The sequence below is a fragment of the Mustela putorius genome, unplaced genomic scaffold, assembly GCF_011764305.1.
Source record: "Mustela putorius furo isolate JIRA1106 unplaced genomic scaffold, ASM1176430v1.1 tig00000867_pilon_pilon_pilon, whole genome shotgun sequence".
Classification (NCBI taxonomy): Eukaryota; Metazoa; Chordata; class Mammalia; order Carnivora; family Mustelidae; genus Mustela; species Mustela putorius.
In genome coordinates, this window is record NW_025421501.1 from 3033280 (window position 1) to 3060302 (window position 27023).

The 27023-nt window shown below is 45.4% G+C and overlaps 1 protein-coding gene and 1 long non-coding RNA gene across 11 annotated transcripts in view; one reads left to right on the forward strand and one right to left on the reverse strand.

Moving 5' to 3' along the window:
* SPECC1 (sperm antigen with calponin homology and coiled-coil domains 1) overlaps positions 1–27023 on the reverse strand; it is a 221990-nt gene that overhangs the window by 77432 nt on the left and 117535 nt on the right. For 7 of the 10 annotated variants that reach the window (XR_006608242.1, XM_004779879.3, XM_045085435.1 and 4 more), the window contains 4 exons: positions 17364–17571; positions 14208–14281; positions 13471–13649; positions 1021–1166 (listed from right to left, as the gene is read on the reverse strand). Coding sequence is in view for 9 of the 10 variants with exons in the window: in XM_004779879.3 (XP_004779936.1) it covers positions 1021–1166; positions 13471–13649; positions 14208–14281; positions 17364–17571 (607 nt within the window). In the remaining variant the exon portion in view is untranslated. Of the gene's footprint in view, positions 1–1020; positions 1167–7736; positions 9151–11248; positions 11348–11383; positions 11526–13470; positions 13650–14207; positions 14282–17363; positions 17572–27023 lie in introns of those variants that run through there. The other 3 variants (XM_045085438.1, XM_004779883.3, XM_045085439.1) reach the window with 3 other exon arrangements.
* LOC106004429 lies at positions 1918–5258 on the forward strand. The gene is made up of 3 exons (XR_001177420.2): positions 1918–2229; positions 2390–2739; positions 4631–5258. It is a non-coding gene; the product is annotated as an uncharacterized LOC106004429 (long non-coding RNA).

Consider the following 27023-nt stretch of genomic DNA (forward strand, 5'->3'; position numbering starts at 1 on the left):
AACCATCCCATACTGCTTATAACAGATTACATTTACTCTGTTCTCTTTCCTCTGGACTAGTGTTGAACTGGGCAGGGGGCGCGGGGCAGTCAACTGAATGGTCTTAAGAGGTGGGACCCCAGGGGACAAGAAAACACACATGATGAGGTATCTACGGTAAGAAGGAACAGGAAAGTTTGTGCACAAACTATTATTATTAACTCACTTCCCGTCTTCATGGACTGAATGCAGTAACTGGGCTTTTGCATCTTTTAATATTCGTGGTCTTGTCTTAATCTGAGCTGTGAACTCTTTTAGCAAAGACCACCAGGTATGTCCTAGCATTAGCTATGATTTCAGTCTCTACACAACAGGCATAACTGCTGTGGTCAAGAGAAGAAATACACTGCTATTTTGGACAGAGGTGTACTCGGTTTCCTTTATTTACTATATTTTTGTGTGTATGGATGTGCGTTTTTCTCATATGTATAGTTAACAGTGAAGAAAGGTAAATCGGTGAGCCAGAGAGATGTTTCTAGAAAAAGCTGGGAATGTATCAAGACCAGGAATGACAGGTCAGCACAGGTGGTCACACACAAGACCAGGCAGAGAAAAGTCTAAGAGGGGAGGTGGGGAAGGCCAGGGTTCCTGCTAGACAGCCAGCTGCACAGACTCAACACCTTGTTTCCTAGGAAACGAAGCCTCTGGTTGGCCCAGCTAAGAGGGAAGTGGTCGTGACCTGAGTTTAATGGACACAGAGGCAGAAAAGGAAGGTGGCAAGTCTGGAATTAAAGCTACGGGAGAGGTGGAGAGAAAGAGGAGGTTTTGTTACACGTGAGCCAGACTCCTCACTGTCGTCTTCCTGGACTGCCTGCTGGGCTGAGGCAAGTATCTGGGATACAGTGGCTCCGCATGGAATGATCTAGACTGAGACCCTATGGTTGCATCCCCTCGGGGCCAGTGTTGGAGTAGAGACAGGCTTGATACGTGGGGCCATGGTCTGCATGGGAGTTCTGCTCATGAGACGAAATGATGAAATACCTGGCCGTCCCAAGTCGAATGACTTGATGAGGGACTTAACAGTGGTCGCAGATTCCGATGGCGTCGGAGACGTCCTGCTCACGTAGACGCCATGCCAGCGGCCGGGAGCCTCAACCCCGGGTGGTTCCGACTCTTCGTTCACGGGTCTGCATGGTAAAGAGCATATCCAATTGAGAAGGCGGAGGGTTCCCATGGGGGGTGAGGGGAGACACAGATAATGACAGACCTAAATCTGAAAGGAGGACCCCCAATTTTAAATCCCTCTTCAGGAAATAATATAGGGCTTGCTCTCAATTTTCATAGAGGTGTTTTCTTGGGAATGGCCAGAAAAAGTTATTTTTAGAGGCAGAGTGACTTGACATTAATTCTAAATTTTTAAGATTTTATTTATTTATTTGATAGAGAGCACAAATAGGCAGAGAGGCAGGCGGGGGGCGGGGAGTGGAGCACGCTCCCCACTGAGCAGAACCCCTGATGTGGGGCTCGATTCTGGGACCCTGGGATCATGACCTGAGCCGAAGGCAGAGGCTTAACCCACTGAGATACCCAGGCGCCCCTTGACATACATTAGTTCTAAAAAATGGGATGTACTTTTACTCTGCATATTGTAAATATATATATATATGCATACACACACACACACGCACGCACGCACGCATTATAATGTTATTTATTATACATATTTAGCTATATGGTCCAGGGTGGATATAACAGATTGGCTTCTCAGAAGCTATAATCCAACCCCCATTTGGCACACAGAGGTTGGAAAGGTGTCCTCTCAGGACTCCCTTGTACCTAGGAGCTTAGATTTAGATTCCACCCCACAGGAAGACAAGGACTGAGACCTGGATCAGGGGCAGGAGGCGGGGCATAGAGCATTTCCTGTTGCTAATGGAAAGTGTAGCTTTCCAGCTGACATCCTGGTGCTAAGGCTCCCTCCCCACCTCCTGCTGATAACCCGGTTCTGTGCTGTGGCTTTGGGAGCTGTTCCTGGAAATTCAGCCTAGAGTCTGCTGCTCCAGCCCTCCCAACAACCCTGCAAGCTATTTAAGGCCCTTTTGCTTAGGTCAAGTAGACAGTGGTCCGCTCTGTGCAACAGAATCCCGACTCAGACATCATCTGTCCTCGGAGAGGAAACCCTAACAGTCTTTTAGCAAACCCTGCAGCGCTGCGGGAGGTGAAGCTTCTAGTCTAACCCAAACATTTCCGGTAAGCTCTTCCTATGGATTCTAACTTCGACCAATCATCTGGTTCAGTCCTCTCATGCATGGCCTCCTCATCAGGGACATGTTAGCATGTCATTTAATCTCCCTGTGAAGGAGCCAAGGCAGGATCTCCCAGTCTTCTGATTTCTGCTCTTTTATTACAGCAAACTGCCACCAGCTGTTTTGCAAGAAGATGACTAATTTATGAGAATGGCTCGGAGTATTTTTGGCTGTGTGTTTTAATAAGGTCAGTGGAAGTTTAAAATATTTATTTACTATTTTTTTGGAATGAGTTCTCATAAGCTTCGGTGGCTGGATTTACTTGCCCTTAATTCTCGAAGCTTCCGTTGCTCTGTGATCAATGTGCACAGAAAACGTTTAAGTGAAGCAGAACTTAAAACATACTTTTGTCTCCGCAGCCCCTTCTTTGGAGTGAAAAACAAACAAACAAACAAACAAAAACCTAAGACACCGATGACTTCTTTGAAAGAAATATCAGGAATTTCAGAAACTGGTAGGAGGCCGGGTGTGAAAAAGAATTTTTTTAATTGAATGAGTTGGGTTTTTTTTTTTTTGTATTCTCCCTGGTGTGTTATGCAATGTAAAGTCAGGTGTGGAAGATGCAGAAAGAGAATGAAATCAGGTTAGGTACAAGCAGGAAAAACAAAGCAAAACAAAACAAAACTAGTTTCCGGACCGGCCATTCCAAGTAAAGTCGGGAACAAAGTGAGCTACCTTCACCCATTTAAAGGACCGTCTACCGAGGGCTTTCAGAAACCCAGAGCACCCTTCGAAGGGAGATCTTGTCTAAAAATTCATTTTCATCTCATTCCTTGAAAATCTAATGAAAAGGATTCTATACCCACTCAAGTGTTTCCGTCAATTACCCAAGTTTCTCTGTGATTCAATACATCAAATGAGAAACAGGAGTCTTTGGATTCTGTTAAGAACCTAGCAAGGCGACAAGAGCCAATTCCCAGTCCTCTTGCCTTCAGATACTCAAAGACCATGTTTCAACTGATAGGTCCGCTTGGCCAGAACAGGGAAGAGTCAGTATGAGAAAACTCTGCAAGCAGTTTCAGCAGATCAGAGAAGCTGTTGAAATAAACAACCTCCACATTATAACAGGGATTCGCCCGTGAGTGTGTGTGCAAGCGTGTGTGCGTGTGCAGGGCAGGTAAGGGGATTCACAAAACAAAGCCTGGACTGAAGAGCCAGAGAGAGGAGCTATTGGTTTTATTTCGTACAGTACTTCCATCATAAATAGATTTGAAACTCCTTTACACCCGCCTGTCCTACGGTTGTCCGGGATAAACCAGTAACAACTCTGGCAAGAAATGCAGTATTCCATTTTTGCTGTTCTAAGGAAGAATAAGCCTCTGTATTCTACAAAGGATATTAAGAAATGTTAAGCATATAGCCAGGTGTATTGCAGCAAACTCATTAAATACAGGAAAAGCTTCAAGGTACCACTACTGGCAAAGGATTTGTCCCTGTGCTAACTACTGCCTCCTAAAGACAGATGTTAGATTCGAAGGTCTATCTGGAAAACAAAAATCACACATATGGAAAGTCAAAGTGAGCCTTGAAAATCCCCTGAATCACCCAGAAGCACAGTTTACATGGTTTTGAAGGTACAACCATATACAAACCTACCATCCTTCATAAGTCTAGTGCATTCGGTTTCCCTAAAGCACTGAACAAGACCCTCTTTCTCCAGGGGCATCTCAGATGACACAGCTGCCCTGTGCTTAGGCATTGTGTTGAAAACACCAAAAGTAAGGCATGTCTCCATCTGCTCCCAGAATGTAAAACTGTGATTATAATGGATAATTTTCACACCAAAAAATATGTGTATAACTCCACTGTAAGTACCATGTGTCTTTAAAACAGTATCTAATTTAATTTTCAAAAAACGCCCCCATCTTTGTTATTATTCCTTATTTTAAGATTTTATTTATTCATTTATTTATTTGACAGACAGAAATCACAAGAAGGCAGAGAGGCAGGCAGAGAGAGAGAGGGGGAAGCAGGCTCCCCGCCGAGCAGAGAGCCCAATGCGGAGCTCGATATCAGGACCCTGAGATCATGACCTGAGCCGAAGGCAGAGGCATTAACCCACTGAGCCACCCAGGTGCCCCAATTATCCCTTATTTTAGATGAAAAACTTGACAAGGTTGTCTGGATTATAAACAGTGAATCTGGGTGGCAACTCTAGTTCTGTTTGATCATGGCCTTTTTCAAATTGTCTGTAAGGCATAGGTGTCCTGGAAGGTGTACCAGGCATATCTAAAAAAATAACAATACTGATGGTATTTCTTCTTAAAAATGATTTAACAGGTTATTAAAAATACTATCAATATTTATTTCATTGTTCTTATTTTTATCCAATAATCTGCTCCTAGGAAGTAGCAGCCCATACCTGAGAATGACAGACCGCTGGACCCAAGGACCATGTCATACGCTCACAGCTGGTTTACCTCATCTTTCTGTTGTTATAATTTAAACATATATATGCACATGTGTCTGTAATTACCTTTTATTTAAAAAATGTTATCAAATTTCTCAAATTCACTGGTCTCCTTGTTTGGTCACAGAATGGTCTTCAAGTGGTGTTGGTTTTCCACACACCTACCTCACCATACAGGACACCTGGAGGTTGTGTCTATTTTGATCCAAGAATGTGTGAGCTCTTGTACATAACTCAAAGCAGTCAAAAGTTAACTATCTCTGGGGAATGCCACATTATACCACTGCTACCTTCCCAACTGGCCGGTCAGTATTAAGGAAGATGGGTCATGTCGATCATGTGTCTGCAAGGGCTCTTTCCTGAAAAACTGAGTAAAAGCCCAGCTCCAGACCCTTCCAGGGCTGAACAGACTTCTCTCCTAGGACTCCCCTCCACCCACCTCACTTTCAGACTCCAAGTCTAGCTACCTGAAATTCTGTTCCTTGTAGTCCTGTCTCTGTACCCTTGCTCATTCTATGCCCTTCCTGGAACACAAATTTTTTTCCAAAAATTTTTTTACTTTTATTCATGAAACGAATCTAAAAGAAGTCTGTAGCTCTGGAGTGAGACAGAAATTAAAGTTAAGTCTTTTGTCTCTTGGGCATCCGTGTTTTTCAGAACTTCATTTTTGAATTTCAATATAAGCATACAGATGACATAAAAACAAACAAGGTTTGGAACACAAGCATCCAGGTAAAAGGACAGTGGCAAAGAGGGGCAAATTAGGAAGAGCCATAGTACATCCCTAAAATGGGCGATGACCAGGCAAAACGAGGCCAAGAATGCTGGCTCCCACATGCCAGTTTCACCAGGAAAGGACTTGGACAGAGATCAATTTCACCCACTAGGAACCTATTCTTCCTCTGTATTCCATTTGAGCTTCTGTGCCTCCGATACGTAACATAAATTTACCTTAAAGAGCCTCCCTTCTGGTTTAAGATTTTAGTAACAGTCAGCAGAAGTGGGCACGGATCTAAGCAGAACCTACAGACACAGATACTGGGCAAATGTCAGGGCCTGATACTCTCACCCATTTAAGTGAGAATAAGGGACAGACAATTATCTGCTCCCCTCCAAGGCATGCCCTGACCTACGAATATATTCCATAAATTCCATGATTTAAAATGAAGAGAATAATCATATTCAAAGGACGTTTATATTTATGACAGGAAACAGAATTATATGCTTGATAGCATCTGCCTGGAGAATGCAAAATAATTCAAGAACAGAGGAAAATATACAAAAGATGACAGTTTGCAATGAAAGGCTGAGTCTGAAAAGTGGTATTAGCAATCTAATAATCCCAATAAAATATTTTAAAGCAGAACAGGCTCAAGAGAAAAAGAAAGGAGGGCATACTGGGAAAGTCTCTTTGAATACGGAGGAAATACATAACGTAAAGGTGAGATTTCGATTCAGTGGGCACAGGATGGCTTTGACCATACATGGTGCTGGCTGTCCATCCGGGAGAGGACCCACACCTCATATCGGTCTGAACAAAGAAAGGCAAATCAAACATCTGACAGAGAAACAGATAAGACACAGATAGAGAAAAGGTGACAGCCTACTCCTGCAAGGGGAGGGGAGGGAAAATCTTAAACAAATAACACCCCAGACACAGTAAAGGAAAATATAAACAGACTGCGTCACAATATAAATTTTTCCATGAGAATGATGGTAAAACCGTAAGACCCATAATGTACTGGGTAAACACACATCGCTGATAAGATATGACTTACAAACGGAGAAGAGGAAAAAATTAGTCCACGAAAAAATAAGCAAAAGTGCTAAACGAGCAATTCTCAAAAGAGGAAAAGTAAATGATTAACATATAAAAATTTCCCTGGGAAAATGCAAATTCGAAGGAAATTTTTTGCTTATTCTATTTACAAAATTAAGCTAAGGCTATGTATAAATAGGCACTTTCATCAAAAAGTAAAATGTCACAAGTCTTAGATAAGTAACCTGGTAAATCTATCAAAATCAAAGCTGCATATCCTCCAAGGTAGTGATCCTACTTTTAGGAACCCACCCTATGAAAATAAAAACAATCTATAATGCTATGTGGGTAAAGACTGCTATTATGCCATTATTGGGGAAGAAAAAAATTCTAGGAAATATAACCTTGATGTTTATGAAATATGACAATATTTCAATATTCTAGGGTACATCCATCCTCTAGAACACCACACAGCTATTAAATTAAGTTAAATTTGGGGCACTTTGGGGGGCTCAGTTAGTAAGCGTTTGACTCTTGATCTTGGGGCAGGGGTCTTGACCTCAGAGTCGTGAGTCCAGGCCCTGCATTGGGCTCCACACTGGACACAGAACCTACTTAAAAGAAAAGAAAATAATAAAAAAATGAATTAAATGAATTAAACTCATAAATATCGACTTGGAAGGATGCCCATGATACACTGTTAATATAGTTTATAAATTTTATAAAAAAACATAAAAATGAACCCTATGTATTTGTATGAGTAGAGGGGGAGGAAAAGAAAAACAGACACACTGTGAACACTGATTACCTTATAGAGTGAGTACTGGAGAGGGAAAAGATGAATATTTTTCACGGAACACCTCTGTTTTGTTACCAGGACACCTAAACATTCATAAGTAAGAAGAAACCCAATACATCAAATCATCAAGTGACCTATTTATTTTTACAGTTCGAAAAGATAAGCCAGGACCTCAAATTCCACACGAGATTATTTGGGAAACACTGGCATTTGGCTTCAACAATTTATGCAAAATTAGTTATCTTTGCTCCTTGCTCTTTTGTTCCAAGACTGAAATCATTTTTAAAAATTACATTCATATTTAAAATCAGCCTCCTGTCCACAACTCGTATCAGAAGTCCGGCTTGCTTTTGGCTCAGATTCTAGCTATAGGACATGGCTTTCGAGTTCTGAAACCACTTGCACTAGAAACCCCAGGACAGACGGACATGAAGGCCCCGCACACACTTGGCCAGTGACGACAAATCAGGCAACAGACTCTTCTGAATAATAATGTATTTATTTAGCACTTCATGAATGCCTACGTATAAAAATATTTAACGGTACCCAGAATACAGACAGATCGGGATACTCAATGCGAGTACAGCTGTGTATCTGAAGTGGAGGTGATTTTCCTTTTATTTATGTTTGCAAACACCTGGCAAGTGAATGTGAGATCATTCCAAGAAAATCTCAGTCTGAGGTAAAGAGCTCCCAGTAGGTGTATTGGACGGTGCCAGCGAGCATCAAAGCCATTTTCATGGAAGAGGCACCCATCTCCTCTCTTCTACCACCAGACGAAATTTTTCTAGGGATTCTGGGCTCTCCAGCTGGACATGCCCAACTGTCCTCCTGCATTAAAGAGCCTTCCTGTTCCTTACGCCCTCGCACCAGACAGGAGCTTCTGTCCCATCCTGGGGACATGTAGTGAAGACTGGCCACCATCTGGAGGGCACAGTTGCTCCTGGAGTGAGAGCCAAGGGAGGCTGGGCCTCGTGGGGCCACTGAATTTGGTGCAGATCTCAACAAACTATGTACTTCCCAAGTTCAACATCCCACTCTGAACTCTGGACCACTCTGAATCATCCACTTCCGGATTCAAAGCCTTTCAGTTTCTGGGTTAAGTTTTATTCCTGAGGCGCTGGTTGTAGTTGTTCCTTAATTTTTAGTCTGATTCCCAAGGGCACGGGCACCACGTAAACAAATTGGCTCGACTACATCCTTTTTGGTCAGCCAAACATCAGTTTGCGTTGAGCCCAGTGGAGATTCTGGAAATCCAACCCTGACTTAGTGGTGGCTTGTTTCGGATGAGGTAACGACGTCAGACCCCAGCTGGAAAGGGCTCGTTCGGGACTTGACAGAAGAGAAGAACCTGCTAGCTTCTTCAGAAGGACACGGGACACAGACGGCTTCCTGGTTTGCCGTAAGTAGTGTTAATGCCAAGATTATCAGGTACCATGTTCAAGAGGAAGCACAGAAATAAATTCCAAAAAGTAAGACACAGGCACGGGCCACATTCACCAGTGCGCTGCACACCCTAGCTGCATACAAAAAAGTGAGTTTCACACCATGCTTGTACTTTGTCTTTTTCAAGAACTTCATCTATGCTCCAAACAAAAGACTGCCGAATCTTCTGAGAAAAAGAAAGAAGGGGGGAAAAAAGAGGGAAGGATCATCTTTGATCGTGCAATGAGTTGATTCCAAAATGTAGAAAAAAAGGGAAAGAGACTTGATCGCCATGACTCTGTCGTGAAACAGTGGCTGTTACACGGTGACAATCTGGCTCTTTGTAAAGAGGTAATTTCTCTCCCACATTATTCCCCCCTTCATATAGAAATGGCTGTAGTTCCCCATCATGGCAAGGGCTGGGCTGTCTTTCTTCCAGCAAATGCTCTGCTAGCTGACAGAGACCATGGAGCTGTGGAAACAGAAATGGAGGGGGGAGAGGCTGGTAAAGGAGTTACTTGAGGCAACACGATCTCAGGCTACAAACAGAAGAATTAACAGTGGCCACTGACCCAGTGGGAAGAGCTATTATCTAGAACAGGACCAGCATGTTTTAATTCCTACTCCTCTGAATTTTTTTTGGAAGTCAAAGGTCTTTAGGCAGAGAACATGCCAAGGACTTCAAGACACCACTGCTGGGCTCCTCTCCCTAAACCTTCTCTGACAGACGACTGCACTGGGGAAGTGGAGACAGCCAGGGTGCACAAAACCAGGCTTCTCTGTAATTTTCGGAGCGGCTCGAGCTTCCCTCTGCTATCTTAGAGTCAAGGCCAAAAAAAAAAAAACAGAAAAAAGGATTTCTTTCAGTATTGAGACATATTGGTCCTAAAGGCCTAGGGGAAGCTCATGTCCACGCTTTTCAAAGCAAGTCTGTGAGGATAGGGAGCAGGGGAGCGGACACAGCTCACTGTGATTCCAGGCTCTGTGTCCAATGCCAGTGACGAGGATGCCAGCTATGAAAACAGAAGGCAGTAAAGGGCTGTGCTGGGAGCCCAGAGGGCCAGCTTCCACACTGAGGTCGAAAGTGTCAGGGGCCCCTGAGGCTCAGGTTAGGAACCCCCATGAGGACTGGTCCCCTTCCGGCAGGGCTAGGGATGTTGTATCAAAGCATCTGCAAGAAGAGAGCTGGAAGGGGTATTTCAGTGACCCCAAGAACCTACACCGCCAGCTCCCACACTCGGCGTTTCAGTGACAGCTCCAGAACCCCCAGTCTGCGACTGTGACACACGGCAGCGGTAAGGACACAGAGAGTGGCACAGGCAGGCGACCGACACTAGGGCAGGATACATTGTGCACACAGAGTTAGAGCCGATTTCAGAAGAGTCTGGCAGTGATGGGCCACCATGCTGCTCGCTTCAGAGGTGACCATGCAGGAACCAGCGGGACAAGCTAGATACATTCTGAATCTCAGTCCTTCTTAGAAGCTCCTACTGCTAATTATGCACCGATGTTTGGTGTTTATTTAACCATCTCTTTCTTTTAAGATGTTTTCCATGGATGCTTATGGTGTCATAGGATGAACGGTAAAAATCGAGTAAGTCACCCTAAAAATAACTGTCTTTAGTGTTTCAGATTGAGAGAGAAAATGCGTATCGGTTTTCCCCTGTTACTTTTGAGAAGCCTGTGTCATGCCCTGCAGGTCATCAAGGCACTGAGGGGAGCTGCGTGTGCGTGTTCTCTGTATCTGGAGGCGAGGCCCCAGCTCTCAACTGTCCTGGAAACTTTCCTGGAAAAACGCTTGAGGTTTTAATTTCGGTGGAAGTTTGAATTGTAAGGCTTGCTCTTAATGGCTCAAGAATGGAAGAAGCCAGAGTTGAAAAAATTATTCATTATCCTTTCATCCATTAATTTGTAAGTGTCCAGCAAAATAGATCACTTCCAGGTCCATGAAAGCTACACTGGCTTGTTCAAATTTCTGGAAGAGAAAGAGGAGGTCCATGGCCCAGCTAAAATGTGCAGATGCCACGGTGTCCGGGAGGTTCCAAGGACTGCACTGGGCAGACGGTATGGGGGCATGTGAGTTCCTAATGCCCCCATCAGAGAAAGGTCAGCTGAGCAACTAGTCCCAGGGAACAGAGGAGCTTCTGGGGGTCTTCAATCATGACCCATCCTATCTCCTCATTTGAGGGAGGGAGCAGCTAGGTCTGGGAAGGAATTCTTGCTAGTTGGTGGCAAAGACAAGACTAGAGCCTCGTCTCCCCATCTACTCTTCACATCGGTAATTCTCACTCCAAAACAAAAATCCTTTTGAAAATGTAATAGGATGAAGACTGCTAATGTGCTAATTTTTTTTTCTAGAACTTTCTAAAATCCTAGGCTAAATAATGTTCCACACTGTCTTAGCTGCTGAGTTCTTGGTAATAAAGGCTAACCTGTATACATGCCGAGCCCTGTCATTTGCCTACCTACGAGCCTGACTACATCCCCTCAAATGCCTGTATTTCCAAAAGTGTGAACACAAATCGGCTAAGCCCATGTTAGGATCAAGATTCTTTTTCGAATGTTCTTACCTGCTCTTGGTTGTACTTGGAAGACCCCATCAGGGAATTTTCTGCAAGTTCTTTGGCTGTGGCTGAACCAAGAATGCCTTTTGAGTTCTCAGGACGCGACTATCAAAGTCAAATAGAGTTTCAGTTGAGAACCCATTCAGCCAGAATGGAAACTCTATGTCACTTCAGGGCCTTTGAGGGCGTGAGATGGTTGCAAGTCTTGCCCATGGAGCAGGTTCGGGAAATGGCTGAGCCAGCAGCAAGTAACTTTCAGAGTCAACTCTTTTGAGGGGGCAGTCTGCGGAATCAGGGAGGAAACAGGGTCCGGCTATTGTGTGAAACCCTGCCCAACACAACGACGGGCCCCAAACACACTGATGCCTGTGGGGTTTCAATAGTAGGCCACGTGCTGGGCTAATGTCAGCCCTACAATTTTGAAATATGTTGTGATAAAGGATTAACCTGCTGGATTTGGGGAGGAGGTTTACAAGTCACCAGAAAAATCATAAGAGAAATATACCATGTTTATAAAAAAAATAATAAAGGGACCCTATGTTTGAAGATGTGAATGATCTTATATGGACACTAAACTGTCAAGGTTTGTGCAGATTTCCTACAGTATCAGAGTTCAAGCTGTGTGATCTGGCCTGTATCTTTAGAGTCTAGGTAAGAAATGCAGCAGCTTGTACAATACCTACATGAATTTGGAGCTTGTCTTTGACCATTTATCTTTACAATAACCTAGGCAGGAAGCGGTACAAGTTATGATCTGGTTCCTCTTCCAAACACACACATCATAAAAGCAAGACAAGTGGACAAATTACACAGAAGCACAAAAGCAAATGAGGGGACCTCGTGCTCACTTCAGCAGGGGGCCCTCTCAAGTCTAGTCTTTTGATTCTCCTTCCTCTTAAAATTCACAGGTTTTGGTGGCCAGAGGGTGTAGGTGTGACAATAAAATAATGACCTTGATCAAGAGTGAAATCATGGAGCCAGCTACACACATCTTATCTGAATCCTTCTCTACAGCCTATTTTAAGTGTGGAGCCCAACACGGGGTTTGAACTCACAACCCTGAGATCAAGACCCGAGCTGAGATCAAGAGTCCAACCCCTAAGTGACTTTGCCCCTATAGCCCGTTTTATAGAAAACTCATAAACAAAGGAAGGAGGGACTTACTCCAGCAAGTTTGGTAAGAGAATCAAAATAGAATTCTGAGAAGAAATCTACTTTTTCTAATGTCATAAAACTCACAGCAATACATAAGACCCAAAGGCCCCAAATCTAGCCAAAGGACAACCCCCCTGATCCCAGAAAACAGGTAAAAGGAGCCAACTATACAAATCAGCAGTCAGAACTTACCAAATCTGATTTTAAAATACTCTTTCATATCTGAAAGACATCTGAAAATTCAAAATAATTTCTTAATATCCAAGCATCTCAAGGTCAGGGACAGTTATTCCTGACCGGGGAAAAGGGAATGCTGCATTCGTGAGGCCTAAAGTACTGTTTATCATCTTGTCTGTGAACCCTTTACATTTCAAATCATAATAGGCTTTGAGCTCACTTTAAGAATGCCTTCCTCTGAAACATCGCTGTTAGGAAGAGCTTCCTGGGACAACATACCGTGTGGTTTCCCTCCCTCGGCACAGGAAAGTCACGTGTTAGCAGGAGGTGTTGTCCATGCTCATCCTTTTTAATAAAGTGGGCTCTTTCAAGGCTTTAGAGGCAGCCACCAGCGCTGCCAAGGGAGAAGTGTGTCCCTGGGTCATGAGGAATGGGTCCTTCAGCTGGTGCAAGTCCCCGGCGAGGAGGTCAAGCCTTGCCCGCGGCACGAGAGGTGGCCAGAACACGGAAGGTGTTTCCATGGCCCATGGCAAGCGTGTGGTCCCCTGCACTAATAAACACCGAGATTTAAGTGTGTCTTAGACACACTTCTATTCTTTATGCGTAGGAGGCCACTTGGCTAGAACTTCTGCACGTATGTGAGTGAAGGGCTTTCTCACTGCCTCGGGCCAGAGGATGGCAGTGGCCCGGCCCTGCACGGACCGCTCCTGGTCATGTGGTGGTGGCAGCAGCGGTCAGGTGAGCTTTTAAGGAAAGAAAGAAAGATTCTGCACAGAGAGACACAGAAGTGCCACGTCTCTAGACGGCGAAGGCTCATGCACCGTGAGTGAGGCAGCGGCCAAGCGTGGAACAGGTGCCCGCCACACTCACAGCCATGGGCCTCTGTTGGGACCGACCTGCCATGGCTCTGCATGTCCCCCAGCTCCTTCTGCAGCCTGGCGTTCTTCTCCTCTTCCTCCAGCAGCCTCCGCTTCACGGCGCGCAGCTCCTGCTGGGCCTCATACTTGATGTCATTGGCCACCACCACCGCCGTCTGGAGGTCCGCCTGGAAGCGCCGCCATTCCTCTGTCTCCTCCTGAAAATGCCAGAAGCCACGCCGGTGTCAGAGGCTTTCTGGGGAGGACCGGCCAAGGGGCCCTTAGTGGCCACCGCTGCAGTGCCATCCCACCACCGGGAAAAGGACCAGCACGGGTGGGAAGGACACAGTCGTGTTATTGGTGTTTATCCTGACACTGAAAGGCTGGCTGGATTTTGTCACCTGCCGACATGACTCTGTGGTTCCAGGGCCCACAGGAAGGTGCTGAGAGAGCAGGCGAGAAGAGTTAGCAGGCTCTTTTTTTTTTTTTTTTTTAAGATTTTTATTTATTTATTTGACAGAGATCACAAGTAGGCAAAGAGGCAGGCAGAGAGAGAGGAAAGGAAGCAGGCGCCCCGCTGAGCAGAGAGCCCAATGTGGGGCTCGATCCCAGGACCCTGGTATCAAGAACTGAGCCGAAGGCAGAGGTTTTAACTCACTGAGCCACCCAGGCGCCCCAGCAGGGTCTTTTTCAAAGGGTCCCAAACCAAAGGTAGGGACACGCTTAGGGAAATGACAGGGAAGGCTCCCTTGTCCCCCGCTGTAGCCACATCTCACCTTAATCTGCTTAGTTAGGGTCTTGAGCTGCCTTTCCAGGTCTGACTTTTGCTCCTCCAGCTTCATCACGTTGCCTGGAAAGAAACAAGTCAGACAGGAGTTGGAAAAGGTGCAAGACTCTGGGGAGAAAGTCAGCGAGGTAGCGAGGGAGGAGCTCAGGATTTAAAACCCATCCCTTCTGTTAGAAATTCCATCCTCAAGACCCTGGAACCCGGCAGCTAGAAACTGGAGGTTCTCCCAACACAGAAAATGGGATGGTTTGGGCAAAAAGTGGTGTTGAGTTAGGTTATGATCTCAGACGGAACAAACAGGCAGCACTCCGGGAAGAGGTTGAAATAGCCTCTTGTATTTATTACACTCACTCCCGGCCTCCCTGGTGGTTGCACATTACGGATCTGAATGTCCTTTATCACTGTGCCGTGGAGGGCTTTTGTATAACACAGAATGTGACTGGCGACTACTATGGTGACTTTCAGACCAGTTGCTAGAGTTGTGGTTTTTAATTGTAGTTAAACCACACAATCACCTGGGAAGCCTTTCCAAAGCACACATGTTCAAAGCCCCAGACCATGACCCACAGAGCGGAATCACCCATGGGGAGACAGGATCTGGGGTGTGTGTGTTTTAATGCCTCCAAAGTGGATCCGACGCCTCTCGCTAATTAAGAACATTCTCAGTCCCCTTCTCTCTCTGACTCTGAGGCTTCCATGTCATTTCAATTGAAACCTGATCATGTCCATTACCCAGTTAAAATTTTTCAATGGTTCTTCACAATTCATTCCAGGGCAGGGGTTGTCTATTTTTTTTTTTTTTAAAGATTTGATTTATTTTATTATTTATTTGACAGAGAGAGAGAGAGATCACAAATAGACAGAGAGGCAGGCAGAGAGGGGGGTAAGCAGGCTCCCTGTTGAGCAGAGAGCCCAATGTGGGGCTCAAGCCCAGGACCCTGGGATCATGACCTGAGCCCAAGGCAGAGGCTTTAACCCAATGTGCCACCCAGGCGCCCTAGTCTATGTTATTTTCAATCTTGGACATGTTAGGATACAATCATAGGGAATGGTGTGACATCTGCTCCGGACATTAATTCTAAGCTGGTTTTCTTGGTGGGTTGTGCTTGACCTTTAAGGCTTTGGGGACAACACAGTCACATTCTCATGAGCAATACATGATAGAAACAAAGCAAAACTGGACTTCTCTTCTTTGGCTTTATATGCTCTTCAAGTATGTGCTGTTTGGAAATACACACTGTCAATGGCAGTGGGTTCTGGTTATCTTTGCAAGCATCATTCCTGAGAACTGTCTAAATGATGCTGACCCTGAGTGCTGACTGCTTTTCTGCTGCGTATCACATCCAGTGAAGGATGGAACCAACCAAGCTAATCAAGGTGTTGAACATACTGTCAACTCTCGTTGCTTACGGCCGTTACATAAAGTTGCCATGCATGCCGAATTTGCAAATACCGAACTTTGCTCCTATGGGGAAATACAGGGTTCAGTTCCTGCAAGCCCCTGATCACATTTTTATCAAAGGAGACAGTACTTGTGTTAGGTAGGCTCGTTTGCCAGTGTCCTTGTAAAAAATAAATAAATAAATAAAAGCCCGTCCCATCAGTGCTGGAAACCTGCTTACCCCTTTCCTGCATAACACTCAGTAGATATTTTAAAAATTCTTCTGCAGCTTCCTCATTGACAGAATCTGCCTTACCTGCAAGTTTTTACCTTTCCTCATGCTGTGAGGTGTTCCAAGAGCCTCAAGAGCGAGCCAGCACTGGCTCAGAAGGGTCTAACACTTTCCTGACCTTGGGAAACATGACTGTAAGTTTCTTGGCTTTTGGTTTCACAACAATGTAGTCTGGTACTTTTGTTTTTTTTAACCAGACCTCATCTCGTGAATCCACAAATACAGCTGCTGTTCCCATCTTCTCCATAGCTTTGTCACGTGTCACAGATTTTACTTCAGCCTTTTCCAGAGCAGTGAATTTCATCTTCCTTTCTCTGGAAGTTTTTGTTAACATTGAAGTCACAGCCAACAGCACTAAAACTCATGCTTCAACAAATGTCATTTAACACTTGTTTTCTCCATAAGGCACATCCTGGCTTTCCTGCCATAGGGACCTCAGACATTATTTCAGGACTACATCTGGGGGCCATTCTAAACAGAGAAATTGCCCAAAAAAAGGGGCACAAAAATATAAAAACCATGACCTTAAATAACCATGAGAAAAATACTTGTTTGCAGTATAAGAGCTGAAACAAGAAGGCAAAGGGTTCCCTTGTTCAAGGGAACTTGCACTTTGGGAAACTAAAATTTTTTGCTGCTCTCTCCGTGCACATCCACAAATGATGTTAAAAGTGCCCTGAGTGTTGATCCTGGGGTTTCAAATACATTAAGGCTAGCAGGTGAGTTCCCAGATACGAATTCCACAAATAATGAGGATGGGTTATACAAGCCGGGGAGCTTCTCAGGCAACCAACTATGCTATTTTTAGCAACGGTGAGTGCCACCAAAAGCTCTGTGCATTAATTCTTTTGTGACAAAAGCAAAACACATTAGATGTGATAATTTGATAAAGCTTATTTGGACAAAGCAGACAATGTTTAACTAATCCCTTTTAATGTCTTTCCCTACTCAAAGCGAACAATGAGTCCATAAAGAAGCTAAATATTGGAGCCTCTTCAATAATGAGGCGGACGATCGCTAGAAGTTACCTGATATCCTGGCTTCAATGGGACCCATGCTAGAATGGTTTTCTCTCTGAGCCCACGAGCACACACTGCTCAAATCCACCTGACTGTCTGTCACCCATCTTCCTGCCCGTCAGATCTGAAAGACAACGCTCTGTCAATACCCAATGCACGTGGGCAGTGGTGTTGCTCACGCACAGCAGACTTGACACTCCATAACGTGTTTGCTCTTTTTCACAATCACCTTGTGCTGCTGACTCACGTTCCACAATCTTTCCTTCCCCACCGCCCACTCTTCCAGTCAATGAAATTAATTACTCTGCCTTCCTGGACCACCGTTCTTCCCACAAGACTGCCAAACAAGCGGAAGAAGGACTTTTCACCAGCATTCTCACAGACCCTCCTAGGCATTCGGTTCACATCAGCTCAGTCCTGATGCGTGTCTGGCTGGGGCTCGAGTTCACTTACTTTCCAGCTCGCTGATGAGCTGGTTGTTATGTAACTTGACAGCCCGATGCTGTTCCACCTGATCTTCCAATTCAAATATGGTCTCCTTCATGTCTTTAATCTCTGCATCACTCTCCGATGCTTTCTCTTGCAGTTTCAGGCTGGTTCGGCTCAGTTGTTCTGCCTGATGGTCACATATCTCCTTCAAGTAAGAATAATCCTTTTCTACCTAGAATGAAAGGGAAGGTTGCCTGGTCAGTTTAACAGGAAAGAGCTCCTTATCCATCAGTGTCAGGCTCATCCGAGCAACGGCAAAGGAAGCTCTTGGCATGTGCTATCTGGAATCATTTCTATATTCTTAGCCTCAGGAACAGCCAAGGCTATAAATATACAGAGAAGCTCGATGTCTGCAAACAGCCAAATACAGTGGGTTCTGTGTCCCTCCCCACAGACAGGTGCCTTTCTGTTCTGCAGCTGAGTGCAACAGCGCCTCCCTGGGAGGCTCTGGTACTGCACCCCGGAGGGAGGCTGCCCTCCTCACATCTGCTATGGAGCAGCGCCCTCTGCTGGGGATCCAGGAACAGTGCCCCTGAGACTCTATCCACTGCCTGCAAACGCCAAATCTTTTCAGCCATTAAGCACTAGCGGTTATACCATTTCTTTAGAGAAATGCGACATTAATGTGATGGGGAGCACCAGCTGAAGGCACAGAACAGAAACATGGGCATGCACCACACACAGAAGTGGCACAGGACAAGCACTCATTTCACCTTTTCAATTCTGAATCATTAAACATTTTATTATATTTTAAAAAAAAGATTTTATTTACTTGTCAGAGAGAGAGAGCGAGCAAGAGAGCGCACAAGCAGGGGGGAACTGCAGGCAGATGGAGAAGCAGGCTCCCCGCTGAGCAGGGAGCCCGAGGAGAGACCTGATCCCCCAACCCTGAGACCATGACCTGAGCTGAAGGCAGACATTTAATTGACTTAAGCCACCCAGGCTTCCCTCATTAAACATTTTGAAGACACAGAAAAGCACCCAGAGTGACAAGATAACCATGTGCCCAAATGGACTTCACAGTAATTAAATTTTGCCACATTCGCTATTTTTACTTTAACAGGATTTAGTAAAGTCCCCACATTCTCTCCCACCCCAGAGAATAATTTGCATTACCCCGAAAGTGGTGTGTGGTTATTGCTTGAATGGTTTTTCACTTATACTGAGTATGAATGTGCCCGTGATAATACACAGATAGCACTGTTTTGTTTAAAAATGTTTTATTTATTTTTACTTTTAAGGAATCTAATCTCTGCACCCAACGTGGAGCTACAACTCACAACCCTGAGATCAAGAGTCACACTCTCCACTGACTGAGCCAGTTAAGTGCACTGTTTGAAAATTTTTATACAAATCATATTATTCTATAATTATGCTTCTGCAATGTACTATTACACTGTATTATAGTATATGGTAATAAGCTTTCATCCTGTACCATACTATACTTCTTATGCTTTTATAAAACTTGTTTTTAACTATGTTATTTATTTATTTATTTGACAGAGAGATCGCAAGCAGGCAGAGAGGCAGACAGAGAGGGGGAAGCAGGCTCCCCGCTGAGCAGAGAGCCTGATGTGGGGCTCGATCCCAGGACCCTGAGATCATGACCTGAGCTGAAGGCAGCGGCTTAACCCACTGAGCCACCCAGGCGCCCCTTTGACCGTATTTTTGAGATGTATCCACACTCTCCACAACGTTCTGTCATTACTTTAAATGTTTCATAGCAATCTGCTGTCAGAGTATACCAATTATTTTAGTATGAGCTATGCCCCTTTTCTTAAGATTATTTATTTATTTATTTGATAGACAGAGAGACAGGCAGAGAGAGAGGAAGGGAAGCAGGCTCCCCGCTAAGCAGAGAGCCTGATGTGGGGCTCGATTCCAGGACCCTGGGATCATGACCTGACCAGAAGGCAGAGGCTATAACCCCCTGAGCCACCCATGCGCCCCGAGCTATGCCCCTTTTCTATAGGTCCTTTAATTCATCTTACCAAATAGCTATCTATTTACCAATTAATGTAAGCCTGGTACCTAACGATGACTTCCTAGATTTGGGGGGGCACCTCTGTATACATGGGGTCCGAGTGAACATCCAATGAATGGATAAACACATTTAGACAGCAGGATTGCACTGTTTTTCAGCTGGGACGCTGTGATCAGGAATAAACAAAGAAGGTAGGAAAGGAAGGAGGGAGGGAATAAGGAGAGAACAGGCATGGGAAAGAACAAGAGCTTAAGGGTGCACACTATTTTGTACAACTGGTATTTCAATCACAAACGTGTGTAGCTCGGTACTGCACTGGAAAATGCATCACTGTAGCTGCTGTGGGCCACAGAGGGGGCCAGGCATTGTAGACATGAGAAGGCTGACGTCCGACAGCATCTGAAAAGCAGCCAAGGAAGGCGGCTTGTGAGCCCTGCCTCCCGTCAGACCATGGCTTTTTGCAGAGCTGAAGCCTGGGGCTGGGGGCCAGCTCACCTGGCGTCTAGAAACACGCATATTACTCTGGTGGGACTACTATGGGTCAGGAGTTAAACTGGAGGGTGTAACCAGGGAGCCAGAAGGTTGGGCACCCTGAGGGGGGTCTCCGTGTGCAGCTGAGACTGCTGGCCTCCCACGGCCCGACCCCAGCTCTGCCTCCTACGTGTTGGCTGGCCAGGATCACAAGCAACAAACGATATGCAGAGCGCTGGGAAGACACCCCTGGGCTGTGCGTTGTGCACGGCTGGGGCCAGGGAACTCTTAAGTCAGCATACTGATGTGTGTTTCAAATCATACACATCATTCTTCCTTCTTAATTTGGGAATCATCCTCTCAAGTTTAGCAATATTTTCCAGAAAGTTCTTTTATGAAAAGCAACAACAGCAACAGCAACAACAGAAACCCTTAAGTAACTTCACAAACAGTTTCTGCCTGCAGGACCTTGGTGGGTAGTAGCAGGCAGGTATTTTTATATTCATTTTACAGATTTTTTTTTTAAAGATTTTATTTATTTATTTGACAGGCAGAGATTACAAGTAGGCTGAGAGGCAGGCAGAGAGAGAGAAGGAGGAAGCAGGCTCCCTGCCGAGCAGAGAGCTCGATGCGGGGCTCAATCCCAGGACCCTGGGATCATGACCTGAGCTGAAGGCAGAGGCTTTAACCCACTGAGCCACCCAGGTGCCCCTCATTTTACATATTTTTAAAAAAGATTTTACTTAATTGACAGAAAGAGAGATCACAAGCAGGCAGAGAGACAGAAAGGGAAGCAGGCTCCCTGCTGAGCAGAGAGCCCGAAACGGGGCTTGATCCCAGGACTTTGAGATCATGACCTGAGCCCAAGGCAGAGGCTTTAACCCACTGAGCCACCCAGGCACCCCAATTCATTTTACAGATTGACAAATAGAGGGAGGGAGAATTTAAGCCACTTAAAAGAACAGTCTAGTTTAGGGGCGCCTGGGTGACTCAGTGGGTTAAAGCCTCTGCCTTCAGCTCAGGTCATGATCTCAGGGTCCTGGGATCAAGCCCCGCATCGGGCTCTCTGCTTGGCAGGGAGCCTGCTTCCCCGATCTCTCTGCCTGCTTCTCTGCCTACTTGAGATCTCTGTCTGTCAAATAAATAAATAAAATCTTAAAAAAAAAAAAAGAACGGTCCAGTTTACCAGGTAGCTAGGGCTAGCACCGTGTATCTCCATGACCCTTTCAGGCTCTGGGTTGCCGTCCACATGACTGGCCTTCCCACTGGCCAGTTTTTCGTTCAACAACTGTTCTATCCGACAACCAGCAAGGTGATTTCCAATGTCTCCTTTTCATTAAAGAAATTACTTTCACACATTGCAAGGAAGACCTCTCCTCTCCAAAAATCAACTTGCTCTAGAAACAGGGCGTGCCCAATGGCATTACAGACAGACTCAAATGAATTTATCTGCAGAGCCCCAGTCCTTCCTGGAGAAGAGGTGGTTAGAACCAGCCCCAGAGATAGATGGCAGCAGAGACCACTCGGGACTCCCCCTACAGGGCTGAGTCTGGTCTCCGGCCTTCCAGGCTGGGGGACGCAAGGACCAGCAGGGTGGCTCAGAGGCAGAAGGGGTGAGAACCCTTCCCCTGCCCTGCCAGGCTCTGAAACAAAGGAAAAGGTATCGTTGAGGGTCCGCACTCCCAGCCTCTGGAAGCTACTGGCGTCACTTCCAGGGTCGGGCCAACCTTTCTGGCCCGAGAACGAGATGTTCTCTTCTGGTCACATTCCTGCTGTCCCCACCCCACCAGCTCCCCCGGTGACCTCCTACTCTCCTCAAGATTCAGGTTGTAAATCAAACGAAAGGACATGTCCTGATGACTCAGGTTTTCACTGTGAATTTTTCTAGTGTGTTCGCAGCAAGTAAAATTCTCCTCATTCACTGAGCCTTGAGAGGTGGTTTTCTTCTGAGCAAAAGGCTTTGGCCTTAAGACCAGAATGTGTCGGGGTCCTTAGATCTGCCTCCAGAATTTTTCTATCTCTTCTTCATTGCTATGTAAAGTAGGAAGCAGCACAAATCAGTGAAGAGGAGTTACGAGCTCTGGGGTCAGACCCAGCTTTGAAGCTTGGCCTTCCTCATCAATTAGCTAGTCACCTACCCATTCTCTGCCTTAGTTTCTTCAGATGCAAAAAATTAGATGATGACAGTACCTCTAGCACAAAATTCTGATGATTAAATGAGATTAAATGATCTAGAGGGCCAACGAGGGCCTAACACAGAAAAAGCAGTAAAGTATTAGTTACTAAAATACCATAAATTTTATTTTTTAACATATTGATAGAATTATAGCAGCCTCTCCCCTAATTCGGTTACTAGTGTCTCCTTCATTCACTTATTCAACGAGTGCTTCCCAGATACCTAATATATGGAAGTAATCACAATGTTAAAATTACACAGCTGATCCTTGAACATGGGGAGGGGGGCGATTAGGGCCACCAACCTCCCCCCACTGCAGTCAAAACTTTATGACTTTACTAAACTATAACTTTTTAACTCCACTGTAACTTAACTACTAATAGCCTTCTATTGACTGGGAAGCCTCATGAGTAACATAAACAGTGGGGCTGAAGTATATTTTGTATGTGATATGCATTATGAACTGTATCCTTAATATAAAGGAAATCAAAGAAAATGTTATTTAGAAAATCGTAAGGAAGAGAAAATTCATTTACAGTACTGTATTCGCTGGAAAAAACCCCACATATAAAAGGACCCGTACTGGTCAAGGGTCGGTTGCGTCTAATACGAAAGTGAATAAACTTGCACTGACTGAGTGGTTTCACCAGGAGTAAGAATTGTTGAGTTTGTAAGAATTTGTTGTTTGTTTTTACATCTAACTTGGTTCCTCCAAAACTCCTTTTGCTTATTAATTCCTGGCCCTGTTCTGAGTATATACTATTGCTGATGGAGAGCCATGTTTCATTCATGCTGGCCAAAACCTGAACTATTTTTTTTTTTTTTTTTTGCAGTGCTGCTCTGCCAAGGGAGAGGAGAACATGCTAATTTAGTTTACACTTTTGTTATGGAAAAAGAAAAATGGCTATAAAACACTCAGAGAAGAGGGTAAAAATCTGTATTTCACTTTGGGAACTTTCTAGACTTTTCAGAGGAGTGCTCACACCCACACACCCAAGAGAGATAAAGGCTGAGGCTTTGCAGAGGAGTCCTAAGGTCAACTGAAGGGAAGAATGGTGTTCAGGCCTAAGTCAGGGAAGATATTATTATGTCTAAAGGGACAAATGGGCCCCTCAGAATGGAAGGGGGAGTCAGCCCAGGAAATCCAGAAAAGGGGGAACCACACTGGGTCCGCAGGAGAAGTGGTGCCCCCTCCTCTGAGTTACATGGGGGCACAGGGAGCAGGAGCACAGATCCTGTGGGTCAGGGTCTACTGGCAAGACTACTCTTACTCAAACATGGGATGTCTCCTGGCCAAACCCTCAGGTTCAGCTCCCACCTCCCTGCAAAAGGTTGCAAGAACAGAGCCCTAATTGGTAGTAGTGCAGGGGGGAGGTTGGGGAGCGGAGGGAGCCGCCAGTCATCATGACATGTGACTGCTCTGTGTCCTGGGCCACATGACTGTCCTGTCTGACCTACTAAAGGACGAAAGGGCATTCTGGCTCTACAGAGGCTCAAGCTCCAGCTCCTGGTGCACAGCAGGCTTCAAGCTCTGCGCTACCAGACTGGGGCCTGAGGCCCAGTCTCTGAGCAACGGCTCACCTTGAAAGCTTCCCCTGCAGAACTTGCAGGCCTTTCCCCAAGCTGTCTGGGTAAGTGTCTCCTCTCGACTTCCTTGGGAGAGCTGGAAAGCAGGCTCTGTCACACAAATTCTTTTCCTTTTTTTTTTTTTTTTTTTTTTAAGATTTTATTTATTTGACAGAGAGAGATCACAAGCAGGCAGAGAGGCAGGCAGAGAGAGAGAGAGGAGGAAGCAGGCTCTCCTCCGAGCAGAGAGTCCAATGCGAGGCTCAATCCCAGGACCCTGGGAGCATGACCTGAGCCGAAGGCAGAGGCTTTAACCCACTGGCCACCCAGGCGCCCCATCTTTTTTTTTTTTTTTTTGAGAGAGAGAGAGAGAGAGATCAATGGATCACGGGTGCATGCAGAGGGGAGGGGCAGAGGGCGAGGGAGAGAATCTTAAGCAGGTTCCATGCCCCCACTTAGAGCCTTAGATCATGACCTGAGCCGAAACCAAGAGTCAGACACTTAACCCATGGAGTTACCCAGGCATCCCCACACAAGTTTCTTACTGCCTTCTTCCCAGCACGAAGTCACCAGACTCTGGTCCGCCCAGAGAACTGATAACTATTGTCAGCCAAAGGCAATAGAGAGAATGGGGAAACTGAGCTGAGGACCACCACAATGTCCATGTCTGTAGCCTGAATAGTTCAACCTTAACCAACTCTCCCAAGAGTATCCAGTGTGTGACGCACGAAGGGGAAGGGGTCCGTACGTTCTCCTGATCTCCACCTATACAGATTTTCCAATACTTCTGACCTCCTCCAAGATGCCAGGGTTGGGCAGGGGGCTTCCGTACGGTGATACCAGCTGATCTGCCGTGGGGACAATGACCACACAGAGCTGAGGGCATGTCCTTGCCGCATCTTTCTCTCAAATTCTGGTTTTGCCATTTGTGGCCAATGGCCCCCCCCCTAATGAGTTAGGGCTGGTGACCAATACTGGTCACACAGGGATTACTGTACCCCTAGTTTTCCCCGACCGTTCACAGCAAGTGTTGCTTCATAATCTCGTTTCTCCTCTGGAAGAGACACCTGAGTTTCTATATTAAGAACTAAATTTCGGCACGCTTGGATGGCTCAGTCAGTTAAGCAGCTGCTTTGGGCTCAGGTCATGATGTTGGGGTCCTAGAATCGAGCCCCGCATGGGGCTCCCTGCTCAGCGGGGAACCTGCTTCTCCTTCTCCCTCTGCCTGCTGCTCTGCCTACTTGTACTCTGTATCTGTGTCAAATAAATAAAACCTTAAAAAAAAAAAGAACTAAATCTCTAAGGACACCACCTATAAGCTTTTGACCTTGGGGGCAGGGTGGGGTGGGGTGGGGTCAGTATTTTCTTTTAGAACTTCTGGGTTTCAAGCCTTATAAAAATATTTCTAACTTGAAATCAAGATCCTGAACAACTGAAAATCTCAATGTCAGAAAAACAGACACCTGGACTGCGTTATTGTCCAGAAAACCAGGGACCCCAAGCTGTATCGCTTCTCAGCCTTTTGGCTAAGATCAAGTGTAGGAATCCCATGCTATGACACTCTGCTTGCCTCGGGCCAGGGCAGCCGTGTGCGTGGCTTATAGGATGCTGAGCCACCCAGACTCTGTGGAAAGGAAACCCCTCCTCAAAGCCATACAGAGGCATGGTTTATAATCACACAGTAAGCAGCCAGCAGAATGTTCCTGTTGGGTATCAGAGAAGCTGAAAAGAATGGAGATAAGAGCAGAAGACAAAGAAAGGAGAATAATAAAAAACCTTGGAAATCATAACATTGGTAGATGTCCTACCAATTTTCCATTTACCGTGTGAGGAACAGATCCACCCTGTACACCCCACCCCCCAAAAAGTACATTTTAATCGGGGCGTCTGGGTGGTTCTGTGGGTTAAAGCCTCTGCCTTCAGCTCAGGTCATGATTTCGGGAACCTGGGATCGAGCCCCACATTGGGCTCCCTGCTCAGCGGGTGTCTGCTTCCCAGTCTCTCTCTCTGCCTGCCTCTCTGGCTACTTATGATCTCTATCAAGTAAATAAATAAATAAATAAATAAATAAATAAATAAATCTTTAAAAAATATATATATATATATATCTTTTAAGGCTTTTCAGAGGCTCTTCTCACAGCATCTGAATCACTTACGTAACTTAGCCAAACTGGAAACTTACATGGACTTACTACCACTATCAGATCATAGGATGGTTTGGTATTGATTTTCCTCTCTAGAAACAGGTGATCTCATTTTCTCATAACATTCACCTTCTGCTGAGAATTACAGCAGATGAATGCAGAGTTCAGGTAGAAGCTGTTCATCACCAAGAAAACTGCTTGGTGATGAGCGGGACACTTACCCTGACATTGGCTTACGGCAGATAAACATGAGAGCTCTATGTGAAAATGTCTGGTGAGGCCACTGAGAACCAAAGGATTAGAATTTACCCTGGGAATGCAAAGATGATTTAACACTAGACTACCTTAGAGAATCTGTTATTGTAATTTATCTCATGAACAAGTTCAAGCAGAATAGCATCATGATCACATAAAAACTACTCTAAGATCATAGCTGAGGTCTCAGATCTACAGTAGATGTAGAAAAATTCAATCTCCAACCTTTAAAAAATAAAAGCAAGCAAAATACTTGTATCACTCAATAAAAGGTACACAACAAAATGCCTACAACAAGCATCCTTGATAGAATGTTGAAGGTGCTCCCTTTAAACAAGACCAAGATCTCTCTGTTCAGCATTGTACAGCAGACAGGGGCCTGCCCAAGGTCACAGACTGAACCATTAGCTAAGTCAGGATGACCCAAGCTTTCCACCTGCCAATCCACAACCTTCCTGTCCTTCATGATGGTTTTGTGCTGAACGTGCTCCTGCTTCTTTGGGGCATGAGTCCCTTATACCTTATAAGCTTGAATTCATGGCTGCTGGTGCATTCGTCAATATTCTGCTTTGGGGCTTCTACAGTAAGTAAGCTTCCAGTCAGCCTAGGAAGTCTGGGTTTTTATCTTTCTGAAGGTAAAAGAAAAGGACAGGAAGATTAGCACAGGTTCCAAGTCTACTGATCAGATCTACACACATAAGACAGCACAAAATTAGGGGCCCCTGGATAACTCAATCAGTTAAGCGCCTGCCTTCAGCTTGGGTCATGATCTCAGGGTCTTGGGATCGAGTCTTGCATCAGGCTCTCTGTTCAGAGGAGAGCCTGCTTCTCCTTCTGTATCTCCCTGGTTCATGCTCTCACTCTTAGATAAAGAAATAAAATCTTTTAAAAAGGGGGGGTGCTGGTTGGCTCAGTCATTAAGCATCTGCCTCAGGCTCAGGTCATGGTCCCAGGATCCTGGGATTGAGCCCCACATCAGGCTCCCTGTTTGGCAGGGAGTGTGCTTCTCCTTCTGCCTCTGCCTGCTG